Source organism: Dermacentor andersoni, chromosome 5 (assembly GCF_023375885.2).
Source record: "Dermacentor andersoni chromosome 5, qqDerAnde1_hic_scaffold, whole genome shotgun sequence".
NCBI lineage: Eukaryota > Metazoa > Arthropoda > Arachnida > Ixodida > Ixodidae > Dermacentor > Dermacentor andersoni.
Genome location: NC_092818.1, coordinates 189,145,658 through 189,162,434, shown reverse-complemented (window position 1 = coordinate 189,162,434; position 16,777 = coordinate 189,145,658). Strand labels below are relative to the sequence as shown.

Here is a 16,777-nt window from a genome sequence, read left to right as displayed (position 1 = left end):
GGTAATGAGATCACCTAGGAAAGGAAGAAATTTTTTCTTGAAGCAACAATAAAGATGTCATCAGGACTTATCTCTTTGCTGAACCCGCGCTTGTAACGTGCTTGTAATGAAAATGCTGCTCTCGTCTTCTTGACGGTGGCTCTTGCACTGCAGTGAGGAAAATTTTCACATGCCTACGTACTTAGTAGACTGCCGAGAAAGCAGTCAAACGTATTTGCATACGCGGGGTACGTTTCTAGAATCGTGCGTTGCGACAAACAAATTAATACATTCCGGGGGATTTCCGAGTTGTTTCTCTCGAAATGTCACGTTAAAAAGAAAAGAAAAAGATGCTCAGCGAGATATTTTTTCCATCGCCAACTGAAGGCTGAGACCAGTTTCGGACAAAAGTTTCTGAAGCATTGCCAGCTGACAGGTTAGCACTATTATTGGGGAATTCACGGTTATCCCTCCTCCCCCGCCCTTTCCAAATGAAAAACAAAACAAAACAACCGCTGATAAATACCAGTACCTCTCACAAACGTGCTTTCAATACATTATCTGGTCATCAGACACAACACCGACCGACCTCTAAACACCTATGTAAAGGGTAAGGTACCCTTTCTCTGAAGGTTGAGAGGACGTCATCTGAAACCTGTTTTGCTGCGAAACATGAAGCGAAGGCAGTGGGGCCTCAAAAGACGACGAAAAGCACAAACAAAGGCCCCTCACCTCTTCAGCAGGCAGTCGTCTCGCCTGAAAGCCCGTGAATTGTTGTGGGAGGAGGAACCGTATCACTCGTCCCGTAAAGTCGGCACCTGAACACCACTCCATCACGTCGTCATGAAGCCGCCGTGTTCAGCACTGCTGGCGCCGTTCGTTTCATTGCTTGCCGTGTGCGGTTGTTGGACCTACGCGAAGGAAGTTTCCTACGACGCCAACTCTCCTGTCGTCCGCATAAGCGATGGACTCGTCGCCGGCCGGCGTGAAATTATCAGCGATGCTACAGTGCACACGTTTCTCGGAATACCTTACGCGCAGCCTCCGGTGGGAGACCTTCGCTTCGAAAAGCCCCGGCCCCCAAATCCGTGGCAGGGAACGTACAACGCCACTAGAAGCCCGAATCCATGCATGCAGATCGACTTTCCTTTCTTACTCGACACGAAAATCGACAACTCGCACGCTTCGGAGGACTGCCTCTACATGAATGTCTGGAGGCCCGCGAAGGCGTGCGGTTCGGACGGCAAGTGCAATGCCAGTATGCCGGTCCTTGTTTTCGTTCATGGAGGTGGCTTTCAGTGGGGTGACTCGTCGCTCTTCGTGCACGATCTGTCCAACTTCGTTGCTCATTCCGGCATGATTGCCGTAGGTTTCAATTACAGGGTTAGCATTTTTGGCTTCTTAACGGCGGGTACGAAAGAGTTTCCCGGAAACTGGGGTCTCTGGGATCAGTACTTGGCGCTCCAATGGGTGCAGAAGAACATAGGTGCTTTCGGAGGCAACCCGAATGAAGTGACATTAGCGGGCCAAAGTGCTGGCGCCATCTCCGCAGCTCTGCATTCAATTTCGCCCAAGGGCAAAGGCCTTTTCAAAAGGATGCTTCTACAAAGCGGGTCAACCATGTCTATGATCGTTGGGGAACCATTCAAAGGTTCGGGCAAATTCATAGCAGTGGCGGCGGGCGCGGGCTGCTACGATGAAAAAAGGAGCGTCGAAGACCAATTGAAGGAGTCCGTAGCTTGTCTGAAGAAAGCCGATGGCCGCGCCATCTACGAGAGGCTCGCAAAGGAAAAACCTCAAGACCAGATATTCCCACCTGTGAATGGTGATGACTACCTTCCGGTTGACCCTCTGCTCGCAAATGCAGCTGATAAGATAGCTACTGAGGAACTTTTCTTGGGGACGGTCGCCAACGAAGGCACGATCTTTGCTTACAATGTCGCCAAACTTGTAAGTAGCGTCGGCGGCGCGTTTTCGTTGACAGAGGACTACAGGCTCATGGTGACATTAGGCGTGAGTACTCTATTTAACATACCAGTCTCGGCATCGAAGGCGATTATCAGTTACTATTATGGTGATTACGACACGCATCACACACTGGATCAAGTGCTATCGATTTTCGGCGACATCATCGGTGATGGTGGATTTTACTGCCCCGTGGTATTCTTTGCTGAAAAGGCATCGAAGCAAGGCATCAAGACGTATAGGTACCAGTACACGCACAGGTCCTCGTTTAACCCTTGGCCAGCTTGGGTTGGCGTCTTTCATGGTGAAGACCTGTTTTTCATGACGGGAGCATTGCCTTTCCTCACCCAAGAAAAGAAGCACCGACCGTCTCTCTGGCACACGCTAAAAGAAGAGCTGAATGTAACGCACTACACGAAAGACGAAACGGTGTTCATGAAAGAACTTATTTCGACAATTTCTGCTTATGTGAGGAATGGGTAAGCATGGTGTTACACTGGAATTATGCACTGATGCACCAACATTTGTCGGCTGCTGTCGTCGCCGCAGTAACCTACATTAAGAACAAGTTAACTCGAAGGTACAGTTACTTTTGCTAGAATGTGGTGAAATTTGGCCCCTTTTTCCTGAGCAGTCGATGTGGCCACTGCATACCTGTGCCCTGAATTCAGAAGAGATTCAGGCATTAGATTAGATTACAGTGTTGGTACTTCGTAATCGCCCTAACTTTGGTTGTATCTCTCTTTTGTACATTTAATAAGTGTATAAAGAAATATAACTTTAAACTCAAGCTTTAAAGACATCCTATTAAAAAAACACAATTGAATAAGAGCTGTCCAAGGAAATGAACTTCGAAGTTGTTCAGTACAATTTTGTTAAAAGGTTGGAGTGCGATTCAACCTCCAGGTGAAGTCGATGAAAGACAATGTCTTCCTGAGCGTGTTTGAGGTGTGAGTGGGGCGGAGGCGCTGCGTGCGAGCTGAAGAGGCGTTGAACTACTTGATCTTTTTTACTGCACTAGCTTCGAAGTATGCCCCCATTTTCCGACTTCGTTATCTTCGGGATAGGCCCAAATTTTAACTGACGTGTAGTGACGTGAATTTTAGTGACGTGTATGTAATTTAATAATTTTTTGTGGTTTTATATGCCAGAACTGCGATCAACGTATAAGGCATGCCGTAGTGCAGGAAAAGCGTCGAAGACGTAACAGTTACAGTATCGGGATTCTGTGCTAGACGTCCTCGGTTCGAATCCGGCCTCGGGACAGTTATATGTATCTATTCATTAGCATATGACCTAGGAGAGAGGGTATACACAAACCCGATACGGAAAAGTGGTAGTAACTCGCTAAAAAAGCCTTTGTCTTTAAAATTTACGCATACATTGCAACTTTCCAAGCACGTCATGCGCGTCTTTTAAAGTTTCCGTCATAAGGGGCAGGCTTTCGCTATATATCTCCAGCAGTTATTAACAATTATGTTCGAAGGAGAAAAAAAACACGCATTCACAAATGCAGTCTTTTAAAATCGCTGATAATACAACGAAACAATTAGCCGATGTGTAAAGTGCGGCTGACTGCTTGGTGAGCAAGAATACTTTCCGATATCAGAACTATCCTACACTGAAACCAGCACCATGTTTTACCAAAGTAAGATTACCTTAAATGTTTGTCAATAAGAGTTGCACCTTTTCCATTTCTGAGTTTATAGAAAAAAGAAAATTGAAGATGCGTCAGCTGTTCACGCAAGGAAAGCAAAAACAAAAAAAAGAGTGTGGTGGTCATGACAACCACACACAAGTAAACTGCTGTTTGAAAAGAAAATTCAAACCAAGTGACGTTACTTAAAACATAAACAAATATTTGAAAATAATCTGTAGTGTCAGAAGTTGTTCTCAAGTCTAAGAAAATTCTGATTAATGAAACATCTTGTTTCATGGACAACCCTTCAAGAGGATATAGAGGTGTTGTTTTGAGCTTGATATGCACCTAAATTTGTGACCTATTACTGCACGCAAGTCAATAATCATTTCTGCTTACACACGGAATAAATAAGTAATGAAGTGTCGGGCGTTAAATTGTGCACTGACATAGATTTACTCCAACTAGAAATAACTTGCCATGTCACTGACATGTCCTGTACAAGTATACATACGACAACATTTCATGTTTCGTTTCTTTCTCCTTTTTTTCCCTAGCGGTAATACAGCAAATTTGGAACTTACAGTGCATATCTGGTTAAATGAGTTATGGACATTGTAATTATGAGGCAAACCTCAGTTAAAGATTACTAAAAGCAAGCTTGTTTTAATGATGATATATAATGCCTAATTAACTCATGTCTCACGAAAATGTGCTGGCATGTACTGTCTAATTTCAAGAGCCTTATACGAACTCTATATTAGGTGTCTTTTTTTTTTCTTTTTATAAGGGTATGAAAACTTGGCTGTGCTGATATTGTGTAATGAAATCCTAAAAAAATATTTTCTCCGTGTGTTGCTAATACTAGTATACCGTTGATTCATTATTTTCGTTATGTCACGTATCTGCTAAATAAAGCAATGTTTGACGGGGCTGATAACTCAAAAAAAAACTGACTCGCCATTCCGGCTCGGCGAAAGTGGATGTCCAACAAAGCTTGCAAAACCATCACTGCAACTGCTGAGGGCGGTATGCAATGGTTAATTTATAGTTGGGATGCTTGTTCTGAGTTCGTTCTTCATTGAAGCGTATGCACTTCTTTGTGTTGTATGGATGATTTCAATAAATGTAGGCAGCCTTCGCTTCACTTTGCTAAGCACTTTTAGCCTCTTTGCCTAGCGGCGGTATGAGCCATTGAATTTTTAACGCGATGGTGTTAAGGGCCCCGTTTCGTAGAAAAGCCGGTGTCGGTGCCAGCGTCGGCGGAGTTGTCTGTGAGCAAAAAATTCTGTTTATATTCAGGTCTCCATAAGTTAAATAATGACCACCCATGAAGACAATAAATCAGTTCGTAACATTGTTCAGAATTATATGTCACCTGCGTGTCGTGGCCTAAAGAGTTTCGCTGGTTACCCACCTTCAGAGAGTGGAATGGCCATGATGTTTTCGCGTGCTTACGGGGGCATGAGCCATTGCTTACGGGGGCATGAGCCACTGCATTTTTGCTTGCTTATGGTGTTAAGAGCCATTGCTGTTGATGTCAAATGCTTATGAGCACGTTCTTTATTGAAACGCACGCTGTTCTGTACGTTGTGTGCGTGCTTCCAATGAATGTATGCACAGTTTGCTCCATTTTGCTGAGTGCTTGAATACCCTCTACATTACGAGGGGGATGAGTCATTGCATTTTCGCTTGCTTGCATAAGCCATTGCTGAGGATGATAATTTCTTCTCACAGACGGGCACGAAATATGCCGATCACCGAGAGGCTAACAGCTTCGTTGTAAAACACTGCTAGGCTTCCTCAAGATTCGATCTCATATTATGGGGTGCATGGCCCGAGTGTTTTCCCTCAGTGCCGCAAGTCTTTCCTCGACGCCACACAAACAGCTTGTCTAGATAACGATGTAGAGACTCGTTTCAATGACGCTTATATACTCGCCGATATTGCACCTACAAACAAAGTGAGAGGTAAAGCATAAAAATAAACCCACAGCCATAAACCAAAAGCTTCTTTTCTAAATTGTGCATCCTTTGGCCTCAATACACCGACATGTGTACTTCTGCAGTACATTCATAGCTAATCTTGCTTCTTCATCTTGGCTTTGGCTAATGAGTAACAATCTGTGATTGAACAGCGCGAGGAGACATGGCACAGAAAAAAAAAAAAAAGCCTACCAGATTGAGCACTTACAGACTTACAACTCTGCATCTATGTGTCCGCGTTGTTATTGCTTCAGTTTTCTTGGTTTTTCTTTCTTTTTTTATTGCTTAGTCATGTGTCTTGATGCACTAAAATTAAGCGGCTTAGTCAAGGTGATTGAGTTGAATAGACATTGCTTCCTGTTGTCGCTGTTTTTAATGGAACGAAAGGAAAGTTGAGTGACCCTGCTGAACTTATTTCGTACTTTCTTTTCTTTCTAATATTTTCTGCAATTAACATATAAACGGAGAGCCGAGTGTGTAAAAGATCGAAATTTGTAAAAAGAAATGCAATAAATTTGAAATGCCGCATATACTACAATACAATGAAGTGAGATTCAGAGACTGCTATGTCAGAGTCGACGCATAAATGCGAACATTGTTCTGCAGAAAACCAACGATACCGGAGTCTCGCGCGGAGTGGCCGTTGTACACTAAGGACACTGAGCAGTACGTCCAACTTCAGCCGCACAACTACACCATCGGCACGGAGAAGCGGCAGGCATTCTGCGACCTGTGGAAGCCATTCCTGCTAAAACGGTGAGTCCTGTGGTCGAGCACATCTAGGTGCTGAACGAGGCGTACCACCACAGGTATATACGCGGTGTGACACAAAAAAAACGAGATTGGTCCAATAACTTATTGTACTTACTGAATCAGTTCTCTGTGACATTATCACCTTCAAAGTAGTCCCCTTCAGCATTCACACAGTTCTGCATTCGGTGCTGCCACTGCTGGTAACCGGTCTGGAACGAGGTTTTTGGAAGGTCCTTCAGGAGATTCTCCGTTTTTGCCTGAGCCTCTTCAACTGAGGTAAAATGGGTTCCCTTCAAGCAAGATTTAAATTTAGGAAGTAAACCAAAGTCGCATGGAGCCAAATCAGGGGAATCAGGAGGATTCCCCATCACAGTAATGTTTTTGCTGGTCAGAAACTGCTTGACAGATAGGGCCGTGTGAGCGGGTGCATTGTCCTGGTGCAATAGCCATCCATCACTCCACAACTGTGACCTTTTTTTCCTGATTTTTCTCACGAAGCATATTTAGTACTTCAATGTAGTAGTGTTGATTAACAGTCTGACCACTGGGAACCCACTCAATCATTACAATTTCATTAATGTCGAAGAAGACAATTAACATTGCTTCCAATTTTGATTTTGACATGCGTGCTTTTTTGGGTCTTGGGGATCCTGGAGACTTCCGCTGCATTGACTGGCGCTTACTTTCTGGGTAATAGGCAAAAATACATGTCTCATCACATGTTGCAACAGATTCCAACTAATTTGGCTCATTTGCAATGCGTTCTAACATGTCCAGACACACGTTTTTGGTCAACGGACAGAACTTTTGGAACAACCTTCGCACAAATCTTCCTCATGTGTAATTCATCCATTAAAATGCGTCAAATAGCTTCCCTATCCAAGTGAACCAACTCCGCCACTGCACGAACACTTAATCATCGGTCACCACTGATCACATCACGAACTTTGCCAATGTTTTGTACTGTAATCGCTGAACTTGGGCGCCCAGCACCGTTCATCATCTTCCACACTGTCCCTACCCCCTGAAAACCGTCTCCATCTCCATAAGCCTCGGTTATTATTTGAAATGTTTCCGTGGCTGATTTCTTAAGTTTCACAAGAAACTTGATGTTGGTTCACTGTTCGGTTTTTACACAGACATTTTTCCGGCATAATGCAGTTGCACATGTTCACTCAATGACGCAGCACTCCCAACTGGCGTGATCGATTCCGTCGAAACTGGACGCATGAATAGAGGAGGTGTGTGGGATTACGTCAGGGGAACAGTTGTTGCGAACTCCACTCTTTTTTCAAGCTACACACTTATTCTCGTTTATTTTGTGTCACACCTCGTATGAAGGATAAAAGACACTGTTCATATACGCTATGCACGTCACAGTTTTATTTCCTTGAACATCCATCTGATTGTGGATTCTCTCATTTTGAACTTTCTACGCAGCATACGCAGAAGCTTCGGCAGAGAAAAACGCGTAGTGCTCTACGACATTGAAGTGAGGAATAAAGCAATAAAACGACGGACACCGACCTTTCCCAGCGTAGTCTATAAGATACCCTGCACAGATTGCGACCACGCACACATCGGTGAATCGGGCAACTTCAAACAGAGACGGAGGCAGCATCAGAAAGATGTCGAAAAGAAACGTACCGCTTCGAATGCTCTTGCGAAGCACACAGATGCAACGGGCCACAAGATTGACTGGGATCGCTCGAGAGTTAAAGAAAGAAACTTGAAATCGCGGCTGTATCTGGAATCACTGGAGATACAAAAACACGTCACACGCTCAATCGAAATGAGGGAACCTTCCGCCCCGTCATATACGCGCTGCTTACGTCACGTTCTGAAGTATACATAAGCTTCCGTGAACTTTACTTCATCCCATTGTGAACAAGGCTTTCGTAGGGAAGCTGAAACGTATTTTAGATTTAAAATTTTTTAGTACTTCTTTTGGTCGGTGTCCGTCGTTTTATTGCTTCATGCCTCATCCCGACCAGAGGGGCTTCCGTCGAACCCTCTACTTCGACAATGAAGTGAAAATAGGTGGGATTTCTGCGGGAAAACATTATGGGAATATCTAATCCCAAAATGAAGAAGTTTCAATTAGTTTAAGTAGATATTTCAAACTAAGCCGCACGGAACAAGGACAACGGTAGTTTTTCTTACGGGCTACATATTATTTGTATTTAGTTAGTCGCAGTTGGTGCTATTAAAGCCAATGAAAATCCTTATATCCTGCGCAGAACTCTACCTTACGAATAATATACTACGCGTGCTGGAATATTCAAGCAGCCGCGAACAGCCTCAACTGCAACGTTTTGTGCCTCAAGTGATGATTGTAGGTATTTTTGTTTCTGATACATCCGCTTTGAAAACTGGCATAAAATTATACTGCTTTAAATTTTGCGTATTCTGTTTGTTTTACTCGTGAACACTATATATATAATTATCATTGTGCACACCAGATTAGAAAACAGTATGCTGTTTTGGGGCATGGTAACGAGAAAGTCAATACAAAACTTGTTTAAAACCTTCGCCTATCTGCCAGATAAATATTCACATGTACAGCATGAAAATGCATACAATAGTAATTAACTATTACTAATATGTTAACATGTACAATAGTTTATTAACTATTGTACATATTGAAGTAATAAGATTACTAGAGTATTATGCGAATAACTGGTCATATATTTCAGCACGTAAGTCATCAAGGATAGAAATGGAAAGCAAATTACTCTTATAATTTTTGAGTTATGGATAATTTACAATGGTAATATCTATTTTACTTAAATATCAGGCTCCATGATATACGCTGCCAAACATCACACTTTTAGCCGCTTTTACCTGTAATGGCCATTTCAGTAAATTTTGCACGAACAGGTGACGCCTTCAGGTCTGACTGAGGATATTTTAAACATTCATACTTGTGCGGATATTATCGTTATTTAGAAGAAAAAGCCCCAGCAGTTAAACACTGCAAAGTCTAGACAGTATTTTGATAAGGGTTGGTCTGATGCTAGACGTCCAGTGAGCTCTCCTTTGCGGCATAGATATACTTATTATAATTATTGTATTTATCACTATATATTGGAATATGAGTTTTACAATAGAATTTTAGTGCCATCAGACAGGCAAAGGAGGCTGTGTGTGTGTGTGTGTGTGTGTGTGTGTGTGTGTGTGTGTGTGTGTGTGTGTGTGTGTGTGTGTGTGTGTGTGTGTGTGTGTGTGAGAGAGAGAGAGAGAGAGAGAGAGAGAGAGGCGAGCAAGGGCAGTGAGGTTAACGAGGCTGAGTCCAGTTTCCTACCCTGCACGTCGGGAGGGGGAGAGGGGGAAGAGAGAGACAGAAAGAGAGCATGAGTCTATATCGCAGTTTCACTTGCACTAAGGGAGGTGCAATGTGTCTACAGTCGACCACTTAAGTCTGTTGCCTTCAGAGAATGAAGAAGCGTTCGAATGACTTTCTGAGCTAATGAACTGCGAGGCCAGGCTCCCAAGATCTTCGCTTCTGTGAATGGCCTATCGTCCATTCAGGGGTCACCAATCACGGCCACCTTAGTGACCTATCGTCCAGTCTATCCAAGGCACACTGGAGTCTGACGTTGCTTATCAAAGCGAGAACAGGGGCACAGAAGGTGACTTATGGTCTCTTCACACTTGCACATAGCGCACATCGGTGAGTCCGCCATTCCAGTACGATAGTTGTAGGAGTTAGTGAATGCCACTCCTACCCACAGCCGACACAGCAGCGTTGCGTCATGTCGTGAGAGGTTTGCTGGGAACTTCAGTTTCAGCGAGGGGCCGAGGCTGTATAAACGACAGTTAAAGTTCTGTGGTGTATGCCAGTAACTGAACGTGATGGTACGAGCGAGACTGCGAAGCTCTCTTGCAGCGTCTACTCTCGACAAAGGTATAAGGAGTGTCGGTGCTCCAGCGTGAGCACGTCGGGCAGCGTCACCGGCGAGATGATAACCAACGATACCACAATGTCTCGGAAGCCACTGAAATAATATATCATGTCTTCGTTCAGAAGCGCAATGGAAAATTTTGTTGATTTAAAGCACCAGCTGTTCGTAATTACCACGCCGTAAATCTCGCAAGCTTTGGAGGGCTGCTATCGAATCACCATGGAGGCTGTGGGTAAGAGCTGCCCCTAGGAGCAGCTTGAAATAATAATAATAATAATAATAATAATAATAATAATAATAATAATAATAATAATAATAATAATAATAATAATAATAATAATAATAATCTTATTCATCATCATCTTCTTCTTGCTGTAGAACAGCGAGATGAATTACCGGAGGTGCCTTTCTTCTTCAATATCTGCAGAGCAACTAATTTATGGCAGTTAACAGAAAAGAACAGCGCAGGGAAAGCATGACAAATGGGAATGTACTCATTAACCATTGTTATAGCGTTGAGAGTGCAATATACACGAGTACTTACGTCACGGAGTTTAATTATAACGACAGGAGCTTCCACAGAACGACGCGTTTTATACTTTATCAAAAAAATTCGCCTCTTTGCCATGAGATAAAAGCTACGAAAGTATAATGCACTTTGCAAGCATGCCATATCGTGGAACACTTAGCTCAATTTCAGACTTATATTCGAGTTGTGAAGAACTGCAAGTAGACGCACGTTGAAGAGACATGTGTGCATGAAGCAGAGAGACTTGATTTGTTTGGACCTGCTGCTGATTTTGACAGCTCTTCATTGTTCTATCAAAATTACAATTGTTGAGGGAAGAGGAATACATTCGACCACCTCGGAATAATTCAGGAGCCCTGAGAAGTTTCTTATGGGTGTTTTTGTATACGTGTGTAATTTCTATACGAGTGTATATGACGGTCACGACCTTCGGACGCGACGGCTGTGATGCGGACCAAAATCGCGGGCGACGTTTGTGCGGAGCAGCACCAGGCCGAAGTAGATCTTGGTGGCGTGACAGCAGGGTATTTACTCTGTGATTACTTCTGCCTCCGACCAGTCTTACCAAAAGCACGTGAGCTTTCGCCACTAACAGCTTCGGCAGCTAAGCTGATCTGTGACGCTATATTACCGAAAATTTATAAGATGTACGCGAGTACGTCGAGAGAAGAAAACTAGGAAGGTGCTCAGCATATATCCTACCAGTATTTCTCGTAACGCCGCCGCATGATGTGGTCACGTCTGTCGCCGGAAGTGCGTAGTTGGGAAGTCGCGCACACAAGGGTTGATTACGAGATGAGCTGACGTTGCTCGTTCGGCAGATCCATGAGGCAGAAGCAGAAGTCGAAACAGGTTGGGTAATGCCGGACGGCTGCAGGAAGGAAATGACGCCGTAAACTTGTGCAAAGGCATACTCTCTCGGAATGCACATAGAGTCCGCATGACAACGATGCGTGAACGTATTGAGGAGCTAAACGAACTGCTGCCTTGAGTTCCGCATGGTACAACCTTTACAGGCACTAAACCTGTCAAATAGCACGCTGAAATTCCATTTAGCATATGCTATATAATATATGCTGGCGGAACCCACCGTGGTGGTGTGGTCGCTATCGTGTTGCACTAATAAGCCTGAGGGCGCGGGATTGAATCCCAGCCGCGACGGCCGCATTTCGATGGGGGTGAAATGTAAGAACGCTCGTACAGCGTGCATTGGGTGCGTGTTTAAGAACCCCTAATGGTCAAAAACTTTTCCGTGCCTCATAAGCAGATTGCGGTTTTGGCACGTAACAACTCAGAGTTGTTATTTTTTTTTCTTTAGCTGTTGACGTCTACGGTTTTTCGATGTACGGGCGTCAATTACTCCGTGCACTGACTCTGCATTGAAAAAAGGATGGAAGCCCTATTAAGAAGCTAGTGTATTTGACCGTTTTATGACATGCATCCCGACGTCACAGTTACAAAACTTCTACTTCACAATTTTCATTGAATTACTTGCCTGGAATCCCTGATCATTAAATGGGGCATTGCAGGAATTATTTCAGCGAGGCAGGGGTGAGTAGCGGTGTGCGTTTGGCGAATAATTAAAGGATGTGACAAATGTCTACATGACATCGAGTGAAACCGACACCGTTGCGCTCTTTCAAGTAGAATCCGCAAATTTTGTAGAAGACAAACGCTTCCATGACAGATGAGGCAAGTGTTAGCTTATACAAGCACGTATAGTGATAAGTACGTCAGCCATTTCGCATTGTATTCTGCTTAGTGAGCAAATTAATATCTATACGACGGCTTATGATAAAGTTGAAAAGTTTTGTATCCCATTCCAAAAGAAAACATAATAAATTGCTTGTGCTGAGCGATCTTTTTCTTTGCGCATTTTACAGCGACACTCTTTGCAGCTGCATTCGCCTCAAAGGCACTGGCGTTACAACCCCAAAGCTACACCATTATTACTACGCGCTAAATGTTATACCTATCATCGTTACTCATGTTGCTCAGCGATGCTTGTCAGGGTACACCTTGTCAAAATGCACGGATGGCACGAAGTAGCTATTGTTTTGACAAACGTCAAAAGACATTTATACTTTCGCGTATTCAAGAACTGAACAGCTCGATGGATGGATGGATGGATGGATGGATGGATGGATGGATGGATGGATGGATGGATGCTATGAGTACCCCCCTTGGAAAGGGGCGGTGGCTTGCGCCATCAAGCTCTTGTTATTACATTACCCAATGTCCCAACTATGTTGAAGGAAAAAAAAGAAGGAAAGGAAAAAAAAGCACGAAGAATGCACATCACCAAACTTTCTAAACCTCTAGTGGGAACTACCTATTTGTACGCCTCTGTTGTTTTGTCATTTCCCTACTTTTCTTCCACCAATCTTCCAATCGCCTCTGAGAGCGGGAAGCAACGAGAGCGACATCTGAGGACAGGTTGGGCGCAAAGAGATTTCCGCATTAAGAAGTTAGCAAAACTGTGACTATCTGTCCCCCCATAACCGTCGCAAATTTAAAATATCATAAAATTATGAAGACATGAATACAACCGTATAAAAAGCCATTTTTAACCATATATGTTTCGGAAAAATGTTCGGAGTAAGACATTAGCATAGCAAAGTGAAAGGAACTGCTGCACAGACGGGGATAATTCACAGGCTATGGCAATGTGTCGATATTGAATTAATTACATGGGCTTTTTTATTCGCTAAAATACTTTCTGCAAGCTTTTAGAATTCTCACCTAGCGACCATGAGACCTGTTCTTCAGTTTCGAAGAAGGTTCTTGGATCATTAACATATGCGTCACAAGCTCAGAAAGTGACACGTGCTTTGCTAAAATTTCTGAAATAGACAGATCTCATTGACCAACTGTAGTTTCTATGGGCATCTCCGGATGAACACTTGATGAAAGAAAACTTATCTTTTGCCTTGTTTTCATGATGCTGTCCTCGCTTCTTTCCATTTCAGGAGTGCCAAGGACATAGCAGGAGAGCACAAAGAACAAGCGACAAGGTCCGGGAAATCTCCCTCCGCAAAATTGCCGCCACCCAGTACCAACGATGTCGAAAGCAATTATGCCTCCAATGCACCAAACAACGTCTGTGCCTGTAGTATGGCAGTTGTACTTGCAATGCTAGTTCTTCATCTTTTACATTAGGTGGAAATCATACCGCAGACATCTCAGGAGCTAACTGAAAGAGTCGCTTTTACTCCTGTAAGGCGCTCCTTTCGGCATAGCGGCGTGGAAACTTGAATTCTCTTCACTAACGACTTTTATGGACTTGCTTTCTCATTTCACTGACCTAGAAATGCCTAACGAATCCTGGCTCGACCAGCTGCATTCCTTTATAATAATGCGAGAACATCGGAATATATTCGTGGCTTCTAAGTTTACTGATTCCAGCGATTCCACTGGTGGAACTACTTCCGTTGTGATTGCGTGCTTCCTTATGTGCTGATTATCATAAATACTATGGGCAATGTTCGCCATAAAGACGCTCATTATGTGTTCAAAATTAATTATGGGGATTTACGTGCCAAAACACCGATCTCATGATGAGTCACGCCGTAGTGGGGGACTTCGGCAGTTTGAACCACCTGGGGTTCTTTAACGTGTACCTAAATCTAAATACACAGGTGTTCTCGCACTTCTCCCCCATCGAAATGCGGCACCGTTGCCTAGATTCGCTCCCACGACCTCATGCTTAGGAGACCAACACCGTTGCATTCCTTATGTGTATGCTGATACAAAGGGTTCATGTGTTGTTATGTCTTGCATTTCCCACCCTGATGTTCATTTAAGCGCAAACGCTGGCATACATTTGCGGATCTCAAAAAAAGAAGAAGCATCAGGAAAAACTGCGATTGCGCACTTTACACGGGGGTGTGAGTGTGAGAGTGAGGATCGAATGTGTATTTGCTATTACCATTCGGACAGAGCTGTACATATGTGAAAACGGAAGAAGTTGACATTGCCAGGTGTCTTGCAAACTCGTAATGCACGTGGCCTCAGAGATTGATACACTCTGGCTACAGGGGAAACTGGTGCAGTTTTGCTGGAACCAACATGGTATTGGTTGCAGATACAGGCCTTGGAGTACAACCTTGACTCGGGCTCTGTATTATGGATTCTATTCTACGAACTTGAACTTTTGTTTCTGTTAGCCAGTTCAGTCCCCATACTTGCTTACCTTTAAAGTTATCCTATATTGGCATTAGTCAAGTTATGGCACGTTCTTTCTTCACTATATAAAATGTTTACTCTTTCTGAGCAAGAAAGGAATCAAACTCGTAACAAAGTCATAAAGATCCAATGTTGCAAATGCAGCAATGCTTACTGCCAGTATATTAAGATCTTTTAGGAACGAAAGTTGGAAATGTTAATTATTTCCGGTGCTTTGCAGCTTGCGCCACGTTTCCAATGATGTATTTGAACAGAGAGTATAATGTAGGAAGTTCTATCGCGAAGTGCTGTAAGTTTTTCGCAAAACAAAAAAAAAAACTAGTATTTAGTGCTTGTCTCATAGCACGCCCAGCCATCAGCTGAGCCGAGTCAGTCCTACAGCCCATCATTCCTTTGCTAGTTAAAGCGACACTGCGGAAGCTCACATTAAAAGGACCTTGAGCTACCCCTCGGGCTTGGGGAAATAACATAGTCGGGGGGGGGGGGGGGTGTAGCATACGCTGCTGTGAACATCTCAGCGAAGTTTTGCTGTCGTACGGGATGCGTGGAGCTCGCAAGAGGAGCGCGAAGTCGCCTTTCTCAAAAACGCTCTCTTTTCAACAGAAGCTTGCTCCTCATTCTCTACTGGACGCTTTATTTCATAATAAAGCGAATTCCCATACGCGGCTGCTATTGTTAGCTGTGGTCTGCTACGTAACGTAAATACCGCGGCCGCCGCGAAGTGCCGCCACGAGTCCGCTGGCTATGGGCGCACTGGGGCTCGATGAGGACAGCCGCTTTTGGCTTACATTTAGCGTGTCGTAGCCACTAAAATAGGAAGTCGTGGCTTTTACGTTAACATCCAAAGTGAAATTTGAACTGCGCGCCACGGTGACAGACGCGCCGTAGCCGTAGCCTTCGTAGACGCGCCGTAGACTGCGCCGTAGCCTTCGCAGCGCAAGGCATTGTAGAAACAACGGGAGCACAGCGGAGGCCGCGTTTGATTGCCAATAACTCCGTCCGCTTCTGCTGAACGCATTGAAGTACTCTTTGCGGCAAAGTATTTCTGAAATAGACTAGTTTTACTTCAAATGCCTTTCTCCACTTCAATAGAAAGCGGGTTCAGGGCCCCTTTAAAGCTAGAGCCACGTTTTCATCCTGACAGCTTTTAGAAGCATCCTCCCCGACGTTGAAGAGATCGACATCCGGCTTGGCATGACTCCAGCAGACTCAGGAGGAGGAATGTGTTGATAGATGTTGTGGCTTTATATCTCTAGTCGTTTTCATGTTCTTAATAAAGCAGGAAACACAATATATCACCGCTTTGAAGTCATTCTCTGAACACGACGATGATGTGCCGAAGAACGTTCAGGACAGAGAATAAAAAGAAAATTACCGACCAGGATGGCCAAGCAATCACGCAGCATAAAAGCAAGGTAAGTTAACATAAGTTCATGATTCTTTTTATAAAAAAAAACGAGCTCGGAATGTCCTCATTAGACATTTCTTGAATAAATCTTCTGGATACGTGGGTTACCTATGCGCATGCAAGTCTGTGATGGCATCAATTAGATTTTATATAGAAACTCATAACAATTTATTATGGAATAACTGACGTATTTCCATTAGAGATTTAATGTATACGAACGATTCCAGCTTATAACGAACGAGACATCATATACAATCTCGCAGGACACAATTTTAACGTGATAGCGCTAAGGGCCCCGTGTCGCACAAAATGCGCTGCCGGTTTCGACGTCGGCGGGATTTTAAGGGGGCGAAAATTTACGCACATAATTAGGTATATGCATATGCCACACCTCGCTATATGACATGCGATATATGCGGGTTGTACGGT

At 43.8% G+C, this 16,777-nt stretch overlaps 1 protein-coding gene across 1 annotated transcript; it reads left to right on the top strand.

Moving 5' to 3' along the window:
• The first annotated feature begins 740 nt into the window (after positions 1 to 740).
• Positions 741 to 16,233, top strand: LOC126532311 (acetylcholinesterase-1-like). Its single transcript, XM_050179997.3, has 3 exons — positions 741 to 2,423; positions 6,175 to 6,324; positions 13,725 to 16,233. Exons 1-3 carry the CDS (start codon positions 823 to 825, stop codon positions 13,912 to 13,914), a joined length of 1,941 nt encoding a protein of 646 aa, XP_050035954.1. The 5' UTR covers positions 741 to 822; the 3' UTR covers positions 13,915 to 16,233.
• The last annotated feature ends 544 nt before the right edge of the window (positions 16,234 to 16,777 follow it).

Coding starts and splice junctions, on each gene's coding strand:
- LOC126532311 (XM_050179997.3), top strand. CDS start 823: ATGAAGCCGCCGTGTTCAGCACTGCTGGCGCCGTTCGTTTCATTGCTT. Junction 2,424..6,174: donor TCTGCTTATGTGAGGAATGG/GTAAGCATGGTG, acceptor ATTGTTCTGCAG/AAAACCAACGATACCGGAGT. Junction 6,325..13,724: donor AAGCCATTCCTGCTAAAACG/GTGAGTCCTGTG, acceptor TTTCCATTTCAG/GAGTGCCAAGGACATAGCAG.